Below are 18,981 nucleotides of genomic sequence, written 5' to 3'. Positions count from 1 at the left end.
AAATTCATCTTTTTTACTGTCATTTTGCTCTATAGGAGAAGGAGAACCACAGCCTTATTGCCAACATCACATCACTTCAGGAAGAGGTATGGCACCATCACCAAGAAATGGAACATTTATCAACACAACTAACAATGATAAACCTTCAGAGGGCTTATTAAGCAGCTCAATTCCATTTAGATTACATTACATTTAGATTCACTTTATTAATCCCCAGGGCGAAGTTCAAGAATTCAATTTAATCTGTAACATCCAATCATAGGTTGCTGATACAAAATAGAAATGTGTGGCATGAGATGTTGTGATTGGCTGCCTTAACGCTCTCCTGGCCCTCCCCAGAACTTCAAGGTTACCATGGAGATGGACGAGCTTCAGAGGAGGCTAGTGGAAATGTGTGACCACAACACTGAACTCCAGGTGACCTGACTCTCTCTGTCTCTCTCTCTCTCTCTCTCTCTCTCTGACTCTGTCCCTATACGCTCCTGTCTGTTGCTTTCTCTCTCGCTTACTCTCTCGCGTTCTCCTGTTCTTGCTCTCCCTCTCTCATTCAAAGAGGCTTCTCTCCGTCTCTCTTTCTCTCCCTCTCAGTGATTCAAATGCATTTTATTGCCATGGGAAAAGTAATAGTAACTCTAGTTTTGTAATTAAATCAAAATGACAGTAAATACTGACCAATTTGTTTTGCTTTGGGCCATAGATCTCTCTCTACTTGCTTTACTGATTTTTGAACCTAACCCTAACCTAAATTTCATTGTCCTGATGTATGCACAGTGCACACACTTACATCAGTGGTGCTCAAACTTTTTCATGTCAAGGACCCCCAAAATGATATGTATTTGGCCGCGGACCCCCATGTCAAAATATTTTGGTCCCCCAGAAGCAAAGATTTGAGTTAACAAATGTTTGCTTAGAAAAATATAAGAATAAGATTTGCACAAACTTTCACGATTTTTCAAAATTAGCAGATCTACAAGCTCATAGCGCGGCACTCGGTGCCGCGCTATGAGCTTGTAGATCTGCTAATTTTGAATAGCCAAAGTGTGGCACCTCCCCACAAGTGCTGGTGACGCAATTTTGTCTTGCTCTGCTCTGCATTGTCTTTGCCTTTTGCTCTAAGGTTCAGATCCACTCCTCGGATGCCCTCATGAGTGAGAAGGACACCATCATACAAGAGGTTAGCACCTTAGCTTTGTTCTAAACCATACATGGGCAACTGGCGGCCCCCACCTACACTTAATGCGGCCCGCAGGTTATTATCGGAATACTGATATATTATTGATTTCAGCGGTTACAATTCCAAACATGCAAACTTTAAGCTTTAATTACTTCAGTCTATATTTAGTAGCTTAATTTCTATTACCTTTTTTTTTACATCCAATGTATTTATATTTAAATTCATAAAGTTAACATTAGTATAACTATATGCATTTGAAATTAAATGAAAATGTCACTTTTGAGGATTCCAATTAAAGAATCACAAAAAAATCTGGATTCCAATTTTTTTTTTAAAGCGAAAGTAGCCTACAAGCATAAAAACGCGTCGCAGTTTTGCTACTTTTGTGTGACATAGAATGACGAAGTTATTGATTTACGAAAAAAGTTAAAATACGGAGATAGGAGGTGTGTGCCCGACAGTATATGCAATGTGGCCCTCTGGAGTGAGTTTGGAAATATAGTGGCCCTCTCCGTCATCAAAGTGGCCCACGTAGGACCCACTCTCTGTTGCTTCACCGTAGATCACAGAGATATCGTTTGTTTTATTCCTTGCAGTTATTTTAGTTTGTGTTTTTATGAACCTGCACATTTGAGTATACACACAGCAACTTGTCAGATTGTGCTGACTCATACTGCACTGAACACAGTGACGCGTTGTGAGCTTGTAGATCTGCTATTTTCAAACATTTTAGTACGTTTACTTTTGGTACTTTAAGTACATTTTGATACCAATACTTTAGTACTTTTACTCAAGTACATTTTGAATACCGGAGTTTTACTTGTAACAGAGTATTGTAACGGAGTATTGATACTTTTACTTAGATAATACAAAATGGTACTTTTTCCACCACTTGTCAATGATTTTTGTTGTCTGTGTTCCCTCCTTCACAGATGAACGGACAGATTAAGGAGCTGAAGGCGGGCTTGGAGGAATACTACTCGGTCACAGAGGTGATTCCGTGGCAGTGTATATAGCTTGATTTATACTTATTAGTTATAATGCAGTGTTGCTAGCGGAAAATACCCAGTCTACAACCTCACAATGCAATGTGAGATTGTAGATCTATTTGGAAAATGGATGAAAAATCGTATGATAGAAAATGGATTTAAGCTGCTCTACACAGCAAGTAAGCAGTGAAATCAAGTGGTGAAACTTGTGGGGGAGGGGGGTTACTTCACTTTATTCCACTTTATTTCCCATTTGTCGTGTCAAAATGTTATTATTGGTTGTTTCACATTTATGAAGCACACTTTTTGCCGATGTGAAATCTAAAATATTTGCGTGGTGTGACCCAATTTGGCCTTTTGGCATGTCCCGGGTAACAGTTTCTTACTGGAATTTGACAAGTCGGTTATTTTTTCATTTTAATTTTTTACAGTTAACTGCCTGATGTCCCCTGGGTCATTTATAGCTCTCGTATATAATAACTGGCAATTTTAAATAAGTGGGTGTACTTAAGTACTTACTTAACCTACAAGGGAAAACAATATATCACCCCTGCCCCCAAAAAGGAAAGAAAAAAAATCCATTGGGGATCTCCATTAAAATACCAGCAATAACTGAAACGTCTTGTGTGTAATCCATGGGTGGGAATGGGAACCGCGCACGTCTAACTTTGGATTGATTGTGCTGTTGTTTTACCGCAGCTGCTGCGAGCTAACAAGAATAAACTGGAGAACCAGATCCAGATGATGCACCCGGACATGTCCGGGTGAGTAAGACCTAAAAACTGATTCCTTTTTGTTTTGTTGTTGTTTATTCATTTCATTTGACCCAATTTAACCCTTTTAAGACCGGGAACGCATCTGTGTCATTTTCAGTTTTCTTTGGCAATTCAGAAATGGCAGATCTACAAGCTCATAGCGCGGCACTCGGTGCCGCGCTATGAGCTTGTAGATCTGCTATTTTTGAATAGCCAAGGTATAAAATGATGGTTTAAGTGGTTACACAGATGCGTTCCTGGTCTTAATGGGTCAATAATCACTATTTCTCTATTCTTTTACCAACCGAGCAGCCATTTTGTGAACATGCTCTCTGTGCCCATGTCCTGTGTTCCTATCCCGTCCTGTGTTCCATCCTCTGCAGGGCCCGTCTGACACTGTCGGCTGCCTTCAGCGTGAACCAGACCAGTTCAGGATCCCTGCAGACAGAACTGACTCTGGCACAGTTACCACAGGAGGTCAGTACTTCTCCACTCTGTGTCTGTCTGACTCAACGTTTTCCATTCTGGAACTAAATGTCACATTCAATTCAATCTCTCTCTCGCTCTCTCTCGCTCTCTCTCGCTCTCGCACACACACACACACACACACACACACACACACACACACACACACACACACACACACACACACACACACACACACAACCAGTTGTGGAAAAAGTACTCATGTTTTTTACTTAAGTGAAAGTATCAATACTGCAATATAGAAATACTCTGTTACAACTAAAAGTCCGGAATTCAAAATGTCCTTGAGTAGAAGTACAAAAGTATAGGCATCAAATGTACTTAAAGTACCAAAAGTAAAAGTACCCATTATGCAGAATGTCCCATTGCAAGTTCTCAAATGTATAAAAGTCATTTGAAAATAGCAGATCTACAAGCTCACCAATGCGCATTGTGAGCTTGTTGATCGGCTATTTTCAAATGGCCGAAATGTATATAGGACAGAACGTGGTTAATGCATGTTTTGTAATAATAATCAAAATCTACAAAGTAGCTAGTAAATGATTGTAGTGGAGTAAAAGTACAATATTTGCCTCTTGATGTAGTGGAGTAGAAGTAAAAGTATTGGAAATATGAAATACTCAAGTAAAGTACAAATGCCTTCAGTAAATATATTTAGTTACTTTCCACCACTGCTCTCTACAAGCATCTCTCTCACTGTCTCTGACACTCACTCACTCACTTACTCACACTCTCTCTTGACTCAATTCAGTTCAAAGGGGCTTTATTGGTATAGGAAACACGTTTACGCAAGCAAAAAAAACAGTTAAGGATAATAGCCCTACTAGAGTTGAAGAAAATGTGTAAACAGAGCTGTGTAACTTCGCAGCCCTTCTCTCTGACTCTCTGCTTCCTATGTGTATTCAGCTACACTTCATGACACCTCTGCTTTTAGCTCTTATCCCCCTTTTAGCACCTACTTTATATCGTGCACCTTTGGCACCCACTCTTTTCAACTGCCTGGATACACACTGCACTGCATAAAAAAACACTACGCACCAAGCACCACTTCGCCAGCCTTTTAGTTGTGTTATGTAACTTCTATGAATACAATCTACACATTTGGTGTCCGTACGTGGTCTGGTCCAGTGTTGATTTCGTCGACTAAAACTATGACGAAAAGTGTTCGTTGACTACCTTTTTTCACTGACGAAAACTAAATAAAAACTAAGCTACGACTAAAACTAAATATTTTGACAGTTTTGTCAAAAAATAAAAACTAGACTAAAATGTTAGTGAGGGACTAGTGGAGAAGAGATCCAGTAGAACTAAAAGAAAAGTAATTTTATGTTTGGTTGCGCTCGGGTGTTGTGCTCTGAAAATAGCAGATCTACAAGCTCACAACGCTGCGACGCGTTGTGAGTTTGTAGATCGGCTATTTTCAGCATGCAACCAAGTGTAAAATCAGCCAGTACGCCGCCATCAAGGCACCGCCAAAATACATTTTAGTCGACTAAATCAACTGTAGATTTAGTCGACTATAATCTTATGATATTTAGTCGACTAAAACCAGACAAAAAGTTAAAACATTTCAGATGACTAAAATATGACTGAAACTAAATGTAGTTTTATTCAAAAGACTGTGAAATCAAAATTTGCTGTCAAAATCAACACTGGTCTGGTCATCAACTAATTCCACAAATTGGTACCAAAGAATTTCACCCACTTCTTTACACCTGTAAACATGTGTTATGACAATAAAGCTGATTCCGAAAGAACCACCAAAATCCAGGTCCCTATTGATCAAATTTGAGTGCCTTGTGCCAGATCAGTGATTCTATAATACCTGTCTAACATTTGCATAATCCTAAGAGCTATGACATTCCTTGACACGACTTTGAACTTGTCATGTCTTTGTATTTTGGCTGCTTTGCTTTGGGTTGGGGGTTTGCTCTTATGTTTTTTATTGCATGTCAGTCATTCTGTGGCCCATGACATTGTTTCCAGGGAGTTGAACCTGTGCCCTCCATGCTGTGCTATCCTTCCACACTGGACGAGACCCTGGACAGGGAGGTGCTGATGTTGCTGCAGGGCCCCAACCCTGAACACATGGCCCTGGAGTTCAGGGGCCTTCTGAACAAACTGGTAAGCTATACGTCAAGAAACCTGTTGTACTCAGGAACAGACGGACGGACCGACGGACGGACGTTGATGTCTATTAACCCATTAAGACCGGGAACGCATCTGTGTAACCATTACTTTATACTTTGGCTATCAAAAAATGGCAGATATACAAGTATGAGCTTGTACATCTGCTATTTTTGAATAAATATATATTTTTGAAAGTGATTTTTTTTTTACTCAAATCTTTGCTTTTGGGGGTCCCTGGAACAACATGCATATCATTTTGGGGGTCCTTGACATGAAACAGTTTGAGAACCAATGATTATAGCAACACAAGTTTTTTCAAAAAACTGTTAGGATTCAGAAGACATTTGTAGAATCCCCCAGAAGCAAAGATTTGAGTTACAAATGTTCGCTTTGAAAAACATATTCAAAGATTTGCACACATTTTCATGATTTAAAAAAAATAGCAGATCTACAAGGTGCCGCGCTATGAGCTTGTACAGTATATCTGCTATTTCTGAATAGCCAAAGTATAAGATAATGGTTCAAATCGAAAATGACAGATGCTTTTCCGGTCTTAATGGGTTAACATGTTAAACCAGTTCAAAATCTAATCGGTGTGGCAGAGAGTGTTTGATTCCATTATATGATGTCAGAAAAAACGTAGTGCATTAGTTCTCAGTACACACACTCCACGTTAACATCGTGTTAAAGGCATAGTTCACCCCCAATATGACTTTTTTTCTATCGATTACTCACCCCATGGAGACTTGAATTAATGGATTTTTTTGTTTTTTTGTCGCATTCCTAAGCCAATAATTTGATGACCGGCAGCGGTTCCGGTAGGAGACACAAAGGAGAGTCTTTGTGTCTCCTACCGGAACCGCTGCCGTCAAATTAGTCAAATCCAATTATTGACTTAGGACTGTGACAAAAAACAAAAAATATCCATGAATTCAAGTCTCCATGGGGTGAGTAATCGATAGAAAAAAAGTCATTTTGGGGGTGAACTATGCCTTTAATGTGCTTTCCTGGCCCCGGTGGTGCCACGCCAGTGCAGGTGCTCAGCTTTTTTTCTCCATCTTTTCTGTACCGCCAAGCTAATTGTATATGTCTCTCATGATAACCTGTCTGTCTGTCTGTCTGTCTGTCTTGGCTTTCAGAAATGGGAGTTCAGAGAAGAGGTGGTACGTCTCTTGTCTACAGTCAGGAGCCTGGTAGAGGACCCCAGGCTTCCAGAGACCAGGACTGATGACAATCTGCAGGTTAGCATGCTCGGTTACAATACTGTAACACAACACACACACACACACCACACCACACCACACCACACCACACCACACACACACTCACATTTGTGTGTGTGTGTGTACACTTGCATGTAAGCTGCGGAAAAGGGCCATCTCACCTTTTTTTTTCACACGAATCAAAGAATGAACTAATTCTATTGTCTGTTGAGTTCTCATTTCCCTGTGTTCCTCCTCATACCTCTTTCTCTATTATCTCCATTTCCCTGCGGTTCGTTCTCTCTCTCTTTCTCCCACCCTTCCCATCTCTCGGTCCTCTCCAGAGAGATCTCACTCAATCCATTACATAACTGCATTCAAGCCGGCCCCTTCCAAGCAGCACTGTTTAGTCGGTGTGTTGTAGCATGAAAAACACAGCCCCTCCCCTCCTCCCTCTCTCACGTTCTGTAAATATCCCTCTCTCTCTCTCACTCTCTCCCTCCCTCCCTCCCACATCTCTCTCTCTCTCTCTCTCTCTCTCTCCTGCATTGTTACCACGTTGCACTGATTAGTCACGTACTTCCATACAGCAGTAAACATTCCAAATGAGAGACTGTGATCATTAGCGAAGCAGAGCTGTTGGTTTGCCTCACACTCCTGACTGAGGTCGTTGTCCAGGCCAGTGTTTTTCAGTGCTCCGGGGGCCGGGTCAATCCCAGGGACTTATCATATCATTCAAGGTGTCGGGGGTTTTTAAACACTCCAGAAACTAGGGGCTTGTGCGTGTTTTTGATTGGAAGAGGAGGGATATACACTCGGTGACTCTCCAAGACTTTTTTGCCTCCCCGCACAGACGGTGCAGGCCGAGCTGGACGCGAGGAGAGCCGACTGGGCCCTCGGCCTGGACCAGCTGGCCCAGTACACCGACTCGCTGGAGAAGGAGCTGATTAAGATGGCGGGCAACATGAGGCGGTCTCGAACCGACATCCTCCACCTGTCGGTCAGGTGAGTGGGCTCTTCTTCGTTTCGCGTGTTTCTGTTGTGTTTTGTGCGACAGTGAAATCCAGAGTGTTGTAATTTTAAAGCAGCGATCCTGAACGTATTTGAATGAATGAAACATTATTTTAACTAATCTGTATGGTAGAGCGTTGGTTCTCAAAGTGGGGTCCGGGGACCCCCAGGGGTCCTTGAGGGGGGTTCCAGGGGGTCCCCAGCAAAATGTGTTAATATTGCATCACAATAATTTTAACCACTTTAAACCTTTTATGCTTTGGCTATTCAAAAATAGCAGATCTACAAGCTCATAGCGCGGCACCGAGTGCCGCGCTATGAGCTTGTAGATCTGCTATTTTTGAAAAATGTTTTGTCCAAATCTTTGAATATAATTTTTTAAAGCGAAGATTTGTAACTGAAATCTTTGCTTCTGGGGGGTCCCTGGAACAGCATATTTTGAGATGGGGGTCCGCGGCCAAATACATTTCATTTTGGGGGTCCTTGACATGAAAAAGTTTGAGAACCACTGCGGTAGGTGGAGTACGTTGATGCATTGTAACTAGCACATATGCTGTGGTCGGAGGTGGACTCCCTACTCCCTACCATTGAGACCCTGGATTCGGTTGCATTTGTACACTTGTTCCATTTGTACGCTTAAATGAACACTCAGGATTTTGCTGTGTGTGTGTGTGTGTGTGTTCATCATGCATGAATGTCATGCAGTAGGGTGTGATAATATCACAGAACAGTGCGATGAGCGATATTGAGTTGGAGGGGAGGGAACCATCTGATGACAACTAGAGTCTAAGAACACATAGGCATCTGTACCACATCATGTGAAAGATTGTTCTCGAGGCTACCGTCTCCAACAAAATGCAGTGCAGTTTAACCCATTAAGACCTGAGGTTCCGATTCTACAAAATGTCTTCTAAATCCTAACAGTTTAAAAAAAAAAAAACCTATGTCGCTATATCGGTGGTTATCAAACTTTTTCATGTCAAAACCCTCAAAATTATATGCATCTGCCACCATCTCAAAATATGTTGTTCCAGGGACCCCCAGAAGCAAAGATTTCAGTTACAAATGTTCGCTTTCAAAATATGTATATTCAAAGATTTGCTAAAACGTTCACGATTTTTCTAAAATAGCAGATCTACGAGCTCATAGCGCGGCACTCGGTGCCGCGCTATGAGCTTGTAGATCTGCTATTTTTGAATAGCCAAAGAAATCTAAAAATAACACAGATGCGTTCTCGGTCTTAACGGATTCAATTAAGTGCAGTTCATTTATAAGCCAGTATACCCACCCAACTACAATAGACTGTTCTATAATTTGTCACCAAGGCACCCTGAACCTCACTTTGATACCCTCCTCCTCCTCTTGTGTTGTGTCTCAGCTGGCTGGTTGCTAGGGGGGGGGTCGGGTCCAAAGGGAATGTCTGTCCATCATCCTTGACCTCACAGACCTTTTCTGGGTCTCTCTGCCTCACTGGGTTTTGGTTCTGGGCCAAATCTGGACCTTTAATCTGTTGTTTCAGGAGGTGGCTTTTCCTCTCCATATATATACACTGTATAAGAGACGGTAGTGCAGCAGATACTGCATCAGACCAGACAGGAGGAGGAGGAGGAGGTGGTTGGGATGGATGGATGGATGCCTGGCTCTCTGGAGTTCACTTTCATCCTAGGAGGAACTTGAATGCTTTAAACTAGCTCTGCCTGAACCTCCAGTGTAGAAGACCTGCAGATAACCTCGGGCTCTAGGGCTGTGAATCGTCTGCTATCTCAAACGATTCCATTCTGATTCTTGGGGGTCACGATTCCGTTTCCCCCCCCCCCGATTTTTTTTCAAAACAAACGATTCTCGATTCAAAACGTTATTTTTTCCCGATTCTAAATCGATTTTTCGAAGCCCAGAACTTGCCACTTCTCAAAAATGTTATTGTACAAAAATATATATTATTTCGTTTTTTAAATATTTTTTTTGGAAAATGAGAATCGAGTCCAACATTTAGAATCGCGATTCGAGTATGAATCGATTTTTTTTTCACACTCCTATCGGGCTCATTATCTAGAACTTAGAAACTTGGCAAAATCACATTTCCAAACAATTATTCCATCTGGAAAAAAACAACGGCATCGAGAAATCGAACTAGGGTTCAGTCTAGGAAGACTTCTTGGCTCCGAGTCTGGACCGGGGTCCAAACGTTAGACCTAGACTAAGGACTATAGTGTTAGGCTTTTGAAGTCACAGTCTGACTGAAGGAATTTTGGTTGAATCTTGGGAGAAGACGGCCATTCAAAGGGTCAGTGTGGAGGACTGGCCATTGGTCACCCTGGGAAACGGAATGGGACACTGCATGGGCCTGCGAATTGGGTACAGTACACAGTATGACCAATAGAATGGAAAGGTCGTATGGAAAGTGTGTGTGTGTGTGTGCGTATGCTTGTGTAGGGCTGTCACGATTACGAATTTAAGTTGACCATTAATTGTCACTCAAATAATTGCGTAATCCAAAATTGCACAGGGTAGATATGACAAATAATGAAATACACAAAGAAATGGACATATTTGACAATTTTATACAAAAATAGTAGAAATATCTGATCTACAAGCTTACAACGCGTCACTTTCTGACACGTAAGTTGTGTCACTTCCTGACGCGTTGTAAGCTTGTAGATCAGATATGTCTGCTATTTGTTATATTAAAAAATGTGTGAAAATGTTTCAACATGGAAACGATGATGACGAATAATGCAAAAATAATTGCGACTATCTCAAATAATTGCGATTAGGCGATTATGTAATAATTGTGCCTATGCTTGTGTATCCTGTGTCACTGGATTTGCTTGTAGTGATTGTTTGTACACAGTTTATTTACTTTTGTGAAGATTTATGACTGTGGATTTGTGTAAACTTTTCTCGTGTGTGTGCGTGTGCGTGCGTTAACAGGGTGCAGGAGCAGGAGAATCAGAAGCGTCAGCTGTCTGATGAACTGGAGGAGCTGAAGTCTCCTCAGGACAGCAGAGAGGCGTCCTGTCAGACACCAGACCTCCAGCAGCAGGTCAGAGGGAGAGTAGAGGGATAGACAAGAAGATGGAGGGATAGACTGTTAGATAAAGTTTAGACGGAGCCATGGGTTCTCCAAAATTCCTCCAAATGAAGATTTGAAGAATTGTTTTTAATCTGGAAACCTTAATCCATTAAAGGGATAGTTCACCCAAAAAAAACACCTTTTTTCTATCAATTAGTCACCCCATGGAGACTTGAATGCATGGATATTTTTTAGTTTTTTGATGACTAGGGGACCAGTGTAGGCAGCAGTTCCGGTAGGAGACTCAAAGGAGACTCTTTGTGTCTCCTACCGGAACCGCTGCTGGTCATCAAATTATTGGCTTAGGAATGTGACAAAAACAAAAAAATATCCATGAATTCAAGTCTCCATGGGGTGACTAATCGATTGAAAAAAAGTAATTCTGGGGTGAACTACCCCTTTAACACATCCACTGCTAAGGGCTAATCTCAGAATGTACTCACCAGTGCCAAGGTTTTATTGTTGTTTTTTGTTTTTTTCACGTCGCCATAGGCCCCGTTAGAATCCTTTAGAATGCGCGATGGACTGTTTGTAAACAACGTGCACATGTCCCTGTGTCTACGAGTGCAGACCACGTGTCAAACGGAGCCGCCATGTTTGAGTTCTGACCGTTTATGTTAACATGGGAAATGCGAGGAGAAAAAACCACACAGGCTAAACATGGGTTTTAGTGTGCGCCTTAGAATGGAGGCCGACGGGAAACAAAAAAACGGGATCGCACTTCCGGTCGACTTCCGGTGGTGTTACACTGAAAATGGTCCCCCTAGAAAAAAAAAAAAAAAAAAAAATTAGAAAAAAAGGAAAAAGCACCCGGACCGTAGCACTACGGTCTCGGTGCTTAACAGTTGGATTTAACGGACAGTAGGACTACGTTCTTGGCGGTTAATGTGTTAAGACGGGGAACGCATCTGTGTATCATTTTTAGATTTCTTTGGCTATTTCAAAAGTTTCGCAAGTTTTCAAATGTATGAAATGCATTCAAATCTTTGGAAAATAGCAGATCTACAATTTTAGATCTGCTATTTTCACATGGCTGAATTTTTCGTTGATTGATGGACATCTGACACGCTACTGTACAGTGTGACATTGTGACACAACAGTCTAATTGTAACCTGCAATGCAATTGCGAAAGAACGCTCGACTGTAGCCGTTTCCATTTCTAGCGATTTGACACGGAAAAATGTTTTTGCAGCAGCAACATGGGAGCACATTTTCAGACAGATGGAGAGGCTGGTAGATGGGAGACAGTGCGTTGGCGGCACCCACAAAAAAACACATACTTGAAACTGCACCTACCCACGTGTGTGTGTGTGTGTGTGTGTGTGTGTGTGTGTGTGTGTGTGTGTGTGTGTGTGTGTGTGTGTGTGTGTGTGTGTGTGTGCATGCACTTACCCACACGCCATTTCCATCAAAAATACACCCTTCATTCTCCTCTGTTCCACCATTTTAATGAATAGGAAAATGGAGCGTTCATACAGTACAGTAGCAACTGCTTGGCAGTTGCGTGCTTGCTATGGCAAAGGTGGCCCAATTTGCGTACAGCGAACGCATTGTTATTGGTAACAATTAGTGGCAATTATATACATATTTTGAATATATAACATATTTTAGTATTTAATTTGTGCATCCTGTTGACTTTTGTATGCTTCTTGAGCTTTTATCTTGTCACCATGGGATTGCAGTTCCTCAAAAAGTTCTGTAAAATGATGTCCGTCCCTCGGTCTACGTAAACGAAAGCTATAATATGATGATTGAATTGATTGTTTTAACCCATTCAATCCGGGAACGCATCTGTGTAATTTTAGATTTCTTTGGCTATTCAAAAATAAAAATAAATCTTTTTTTTAAATCGTGATTTATTTATTTTTGCCAATCTTTGATTTTTTTTTTTTGCCAATCTTTATATATATGTATATTTTAAGCGTATTCTTTTTTACTCAAATCTTTGCAACTGGGGATTCTACAAATGTCTTCTAAATCCTAGCAGTTTTTTTTTTAAACTTACTGTATGTTGCTTTAATATCAGTGGTTCTCAAACTATTTAATGTGAAGGACCCCCAAAATTATATGTATTTGGCCTTGGACCCCCATCTCAAAATATGTTGTTGTTCGCTTTAAAAATATATATATTCAAAGATCTGCAACAATGTTCAATGTTTTTCAAAAATAGCAGATCTACAAGCTCATAGCGCGGCACTCGGTGTCGCGCTATGAGCTTGTAGCTATGTAATAGCCAAAGTATAAAATAATGGTTAAAGTGGTTAAAAAAATCGAAAATGACAGATGCTTTCCCGGTCTTAAAGGGTTAATGGCAAACAAACAAAATGTCAAACATTTCTGCCAGCTAAGGGTTAAAACTTTGGAAGTTACCAAAGTGGTTTTGAGTAATTCAGAGGAAACTCTCGGTTCAATCCATCTCGGCTCAGATAACAAGAGTTTATTTTCTCAAACCCCATCATTCTCTCGCTCTCTCCCTAACTCTCTGTCTCTCGCTTTCTCTCTCACTCTGCCCCCCCCCCCCCCCCCCCTCCAGCCTGAAGAAGACTTGGACTGGGATGAGGAGTTTGCCCTCCAGGATTTCCTGAAGAGGGATTTGGAGGAGAGAAATTGCAGCAGTCGAGCGGATGACGGTCGAACCGGCAACAACATCCCCGTGGAGACGGCGACGCAGACGCAGACGCTCAACGAAGGACCAGAGGGGGGGGACAGCGGGACGTCGGTGGACACCGGAGGAGAGAGAGGAGCCAGAGAGACCTTCACTCCTCCCTTCATCCATTCTGGTGAGTGGCTGGACCACGCGTTAACCCATTAAGACCTGAGGCGATTCTTACAAATGTTTTCTAAAAAAAAAAATGTTTTTTGAAAAAAATCTGAAAAATATTTTTTCAAGAATTTTCAAAAATAGCAGATATACAAGCTCATAGCGCGGCACTCGGTGCCGCGCTATGAGCTTGTATATCTGCTATTTTTGAATAGCCAAAGAAATCTAAAGTGACACAGATGCGTTCCAGGTCTTAACCCATTAAAGCCTGGGACGCATCTGTGTCATTTTAGATTTCTTGGGCTATTAAAAAATTAAAAACGAGTGCCGTGCTACAAGCTTGTACAGTTTTTTGCAAAATCGTGAAAATTGGTGCAAATCTTTGAATATATATATGTTGTTTAAAGCAAACATTTTCAACTCAAATCTTTGCTTCTGGGGGTCCCTGGAACAAAATATTTTGAGATGGGGGGTCCGCTGCTAATTTGGGGCTGGTCCTTGACATGAAAAAGGTTTGAGGACCGCTGACATAGAAACATACGTTTTTCAGAAAACTGTTGTAGAAGTAGAATCGGCCTCGGGTCTTAATGGGTTGAAGTGAAAACACAGTCAATTATTTTGTTCATTTTTGCAAATGGATGAGTCAACACTGATGATTTTACTGTGTTTTAATCACAGCCAAAACCAATAGGAACACTGTGTGTGTGTGTGTGTGTGTGTGTGTGTGTGCGCGCACTCCTCAAATGCAGGATGACATGCTTTTATTGATGGAGTGATATGCACAACTCGTTTGCTTGATGCTTCCTCAGGTGCTATATAGGAAGCATTAACACTTATGTATATATATACTGTATACTGTGTGTGTGTATTTGGATAATTATGTTTATTTGATTTACATTTGTTGTGTATTCAAATGAAGTTAGTTTCCGGAACCTATGTGGGCGTATATTCAGTGACTTCAGTGTACGCTTTGACTGTACAAACAGCCGAATGGTCATTTCCAGGTCTGCAACATCCTACTTAAAATCTATTTTAATTCCCGCATTGGTATGCCCACGTCGCTCACCAAAAATAACCCAACACAACATTTTCTGCTTGGCGAGTGATGCGGTCATATGTCAAGGTATACCGTATAGACTTGAGTCGTCTAGGAGACGAGCGCTGTAAGTGAACTAGAGCTTACGGAGTCAATTACTTTGTGTGTTTGTGCTACGTGCGTGTGTGGGAGAAGTGCACGGATTATCCCCATGTAATCCCTGAAGGCAGAGGGCACTCAGCCACCCTTAAAGCACCCGCACTGTGCCCAGAAACGCACACAGTCGGGTCCTTGGGAGCAGACCCCTGCCTTCTATGGCTGTATGCTTCTGGGCTCCTGTTGGGCCCTGTGTGTGTGTGTGTGTGTGTGTGTGTGTGTGTTGGTGTGTCTCCTCACAACACATGAAAAACGGCTTCCCCGAGGTCCTTCTATGGCCAGGTGCAAAACTTAACTTCATCACCCCCCTCCATTCCTCTGCCTGCATGAGTGGCTGGCGGGGGCCGAGAGACGAGAACATGGACCAAGAATGTGCTCATTCACGATGAGAACTTTAAAACCTGCACTGTCTGCTAAATGCAGAAATCGCTCACTGCCGTCTCCTGCCCGGACTGGTGCAGTGTTGATTTCGTCGACTAAAACTATGACGAAAAATGTTCGTCGACTACCTTTTTTTCACTGACGAAAACGAAATAAAAACAAAATAAAAACTAAGCTACGATGACTAAAACGAAGACTAGATATACTGACAATTTCGTCAACAAATAAAAACTGGAATAAAATGTTAGTGAGGGACTAGTGGAGAAGAGATCCAGTAGAACTAAGACAAGTCATTTTATGTTTGATTGCGCTCGGGTGTTCTGAAAATAGCTCTGCTCTGAAAATAGCCGATCTACAAGCCCACAACGCGCAGCGCGACACGTTGTGAGCTTCTAGATCTGCTATTTTCAGCATGCAACCCAAGTGTAAAATCAGCCATTACGACGCCATCAAGGCACCGCCAAAATACATTTTAGTCAACTAAATCAACTGTAGACTAAACAAAAACAATAACATTTCAGTTGACTAAAATATGACTAAAACTAAATGGAATTTCATTCAAAAGACTATGACAAATTGGCTTCCTTTACAGAAACGGGTCCTGTTTTTCTTTTACCAGCAGAAAGACTATTGTTCAATCTGTAATAATGTCTGTATTTGACTATGGAGATATACTGTATATGCATGCTTCACTTTCCACACTGAAGCCTCTGGAAGCAGTCTACCACAGTGCTTTGCGTTTTATACTGGTGATGATTATCTCACCCATCACTGTAGCCTATTTAATATGATAAAGTGGGTTGGCCATCTCTCGCAGTTCGTAGAGAGCAACGTTGTATTTTATTTATTTATAAGGCCTTGTGTGGTAAACGTCCTTTATATCTATCCTCGCTTTTGGAACCAAAGGTTACTGGACATTCTACACGTTCACAAACACACTTTAGATATATAATTTAGATATACCAGTCCACGTAAGGGCAGTGAACAAGGACAACAAAGACTGCTTTCATGTATTATGCTCCACACAAATGGAACAAACTTCAGGACTCTCTGAAACTGGTGCGATTGGTCTCAATAGAGACATTCAGGGTGCTTCTTGAGGACACACTACATAGTGACTGCACCAGTGTCATGTAACACTTTTTATTTGCATCTGTGACATTGTAATGTGATTCAAATGTTTGTTATTGTTTCTCATTATATATGTATTTTATATGTATGTTATCAGGGCGTCCTTGAAAAAGAGAGCTTGCTCTCAATGGGCTTCCCTGAATAAATAAAGGAAAAAGAAAGAAAAGAAAGACTAAAACGAAATCAAAATTTGCTGTCAAAATCAACACTGCTGTGGTGGTGCAAGTGCACATGAACTACTAGGATGTACATTGCAGAACCTGGACAGATGCCTTAAGGGTAACTGTTGAGAGACTGTACTTATATTCACTTATAGACTGTCGATGCATTGTAGGTATATTCATCCAACTACTCAGTGTGACAGACCATATATATATATATATATACAGGTATTCATTCTCATATTCACTGTTAACCCATTAAGACCGGGAACACATGTGTCATTTTCAGATTTCTTTGGCCATTCAAAAACGGCAAATCTACAAGCTCATAGCGCGGCACCGAGTGCCGTCCTATGAGCTTGTAGATCTGCTATTTTTGAAAAATCATACATTTTTGCAAGTCTTTTAAAATATATATTTTCCAAAGCGATTTGAAACTCAAATCTTTGCTTCTGGGGGATTCTACAAATGTCTTCTAGCAGTTTTTTTAAAACACTTCTGTTGCTATAATATCAGTGGTTCTCAAACTGTTTCATGTCAAGGACCCCCAAAATGTTATGCATTTGGCCGCGGACCCCCATCTCAAAATGTGTTGTTCCAGGGACCCCCAGAAGCAAAGATTTGAGTAAAACATGTTCGCTTTAAAAAATATATATATTCAAAGATGTGCAAAAATGTTCAAGATTTTTCAAAAAAGGCAGATCTACACACTCATAGCTATGAGCTTGTAAATCTGCTATTTTTGAATAGCCAAAGAACAAAATAATGGTTAGAGTGGTTACACAGATGCCGTCCCGGTCTTAATGGGTTAATAAGGAGCTACTCTTTCACTTATACCTGCTCCAAGTCTAAAAGCCCTCTCTCTTTCTCCACCCGTCTCCCTCTTGGTCATGTCTCCGTTTCTCTCATACAGACTCTGCAGCCTGCCCTGATCCTGAGGTGAACTGTGAACCTGAACAGGTAAAACCAGTCTGATGGTACTTTTAAACTTAAAAGCACATCCCCCATTTTCATATAAGATTCTAGGCACAAAAAAAGGTGTGCAGTTAAAAGACAAAGTAAATGCATTTCAAAACGAAAAGCAACTAATGAAAATGTCTCCTACAGTGAGTTAGTGTAATGTGTGTGCTTGTTGTGGGTTTGAGAAGGAGTTGCCTTTGTTGTTATTCCCTGACTCTTGCCAATCTGCCTTATCACTCTTGTACTACATACTTTTGTTAAGCAAAATCAGCAATCAATAATTGAAGTAGTTGATCATTAAAATATTAGATAATGGAGTTGACTGTTACAGACATGGGTAGCATCTTGAAGCTCATAAGGTTTTCTTTCCCTAAAGGGATGCAGCGAATCACAGATGCCCAACTTGCATAGCTCGATTATTATGCTTTTAGCCCACGCATGATAAATGGGTACCTTGCAACAAGTGGGAGATCGGTTGCGTCAGTAACCATCGCCCGTAAGCCATGCTTTCCTAAAATAAAACCCGCTGCAAAAACATTGCAACCTTGGAACTCTTCAGAGTGATATTTTTAAACTTGGAATGCAAGAACCACATACTTTAGGGTAATATAATTGGGTAATATAGAGATATTAATAAAACTGACTTGAAAATGTTTTGATTCGCTGGTATAAATACCCTCAGGGAATGGATCTCGGAAAAACCTTCCCAACCTTACCTAAAGCAGATACCTCACTTGAAAAAAGAGCAGTTAATTGACTGGGTAAAACTTAACATTGACAATTTTGACCCAATGTGTCATGTGAAGCATGCAAAATGAAGAGGATGAGTTTTTCTTTAAAGCTGAAATACAGCTTATGTTTTTTTATTTTTTTATCAATATATATTTTTTAAACAATCTCCCCTGGCCAAGCAGGAATTTGATTTCTCATGTGTGAGATCCAGGTTCGAAAACCCAACTGTTAAAGTTGCAATTATATCTCTGTTGGGACTGGGAGGGGACTGGGAGGTCTAAAAGGTTGTAGCTTTAAGCAAATGCAATGTCAATATGCCAGTTAGACATTGTTGGATCATACGCCTCAATGACATTGGTGTTCCCAGCACCAAAATCGGTAATGTTTCATAGCACAAAATGTTTCATCATGTACTGTGCAGGATGTACAGTAAGACTGATATTTAACCCATTAAGACAGGGGAACTGATCTGTGTGTCATTTTTAGATGTCTATTCAAAAATAGCAGATATACAAGCTCATAGCGCGACACCAAGTGCCATGCTATGAGCTTGTAGATCTGCTGTTTTTGAGAAAAAAAATCATGCAAATGTGTGCAAATCTTTGAATATATATATATATATATATACACACACACACTCAAATATTTTGAGATTGGGGTCCGTGGCCAAATACATATAATTTTGGGGGTCCTTGACAAAAGTTTGAGAACCACTGATATTATAACTTATATTATAGCAACATAAGTGTTTTCAAAAAAACTATTTAGAAGACATGTAGAATTCCCAGAAGCAAAGATTTGAGTTAAAATGTTTTAAAAAAACGCTTTAAAAAAACATATATA

General features: G+C 40.8%; 1 protein-coding gene across 1 annotated transcript in view; it reads left to right on the top strand.

The window, feature by feature from the left end:
- lrmp (lymphoid-restricted membrane protein) overlaps positions 1-18,981 on the top strand; it is a gene marked incomplete at its 5' end in the record, with an annotated part of 66,444 nt that overhangs the window by 10,293 nt on the left and 37,170 nt on the right. Inside the window, 11 exons of the mRNA XM_084050099.1 lie at positions 36-86; positions 340-417; positions 1,118-1,174; positions 2,107-2,166; positions 2,863-2,927; positions 3,302-3,395; positions 5,391-5,528; positions 6,674-6,775; positions 7,590-7,741; positions 10,679-10,790; positions 13,354-13,600. Of these exons, the coding sequence (XP_083906225.1) occupies positions 36-86; positions 340-417; positions 1,118-1,174; positions 2,107-2,166; positions 2,863-2,927; positions 3,302-3,395; positions 5,391-5,528; positions 6,674-6,775; positions 7,590-7,741; positions 10,679-10,790; positions 13,354-13,600 (1,156 nt within the window). The remainder of the gene's footprint in view (positions 1-35; positions 87-339; positions 418-1,117; positions 1,175-2,106; positions 2,167-2,862; positions 2,928-3,301; positions 3,396-5,390; positions 5,529-6,673; positions 6,776-7,589; positions 7,742-10,678; positions 10,791-13,353; positions 13,601-18,981) is intronic.

This window comes from Gymnoscopelus microlampas (assembly GCF_963454915.1).
Source record: "Gymnoscopelus microlampas genome assembly, chromosome: 23".
Taxonomy (NCBI): Eukaryota; Metazoa; Chordata; class Actinopteri; order Myctophiformes; family Myctophidae; genus Gymnoscopelus; species Gymnoscopelus microlampas.
This window is presented reverse-complemented; position numbering and strand designations above follow the sequence as displayed.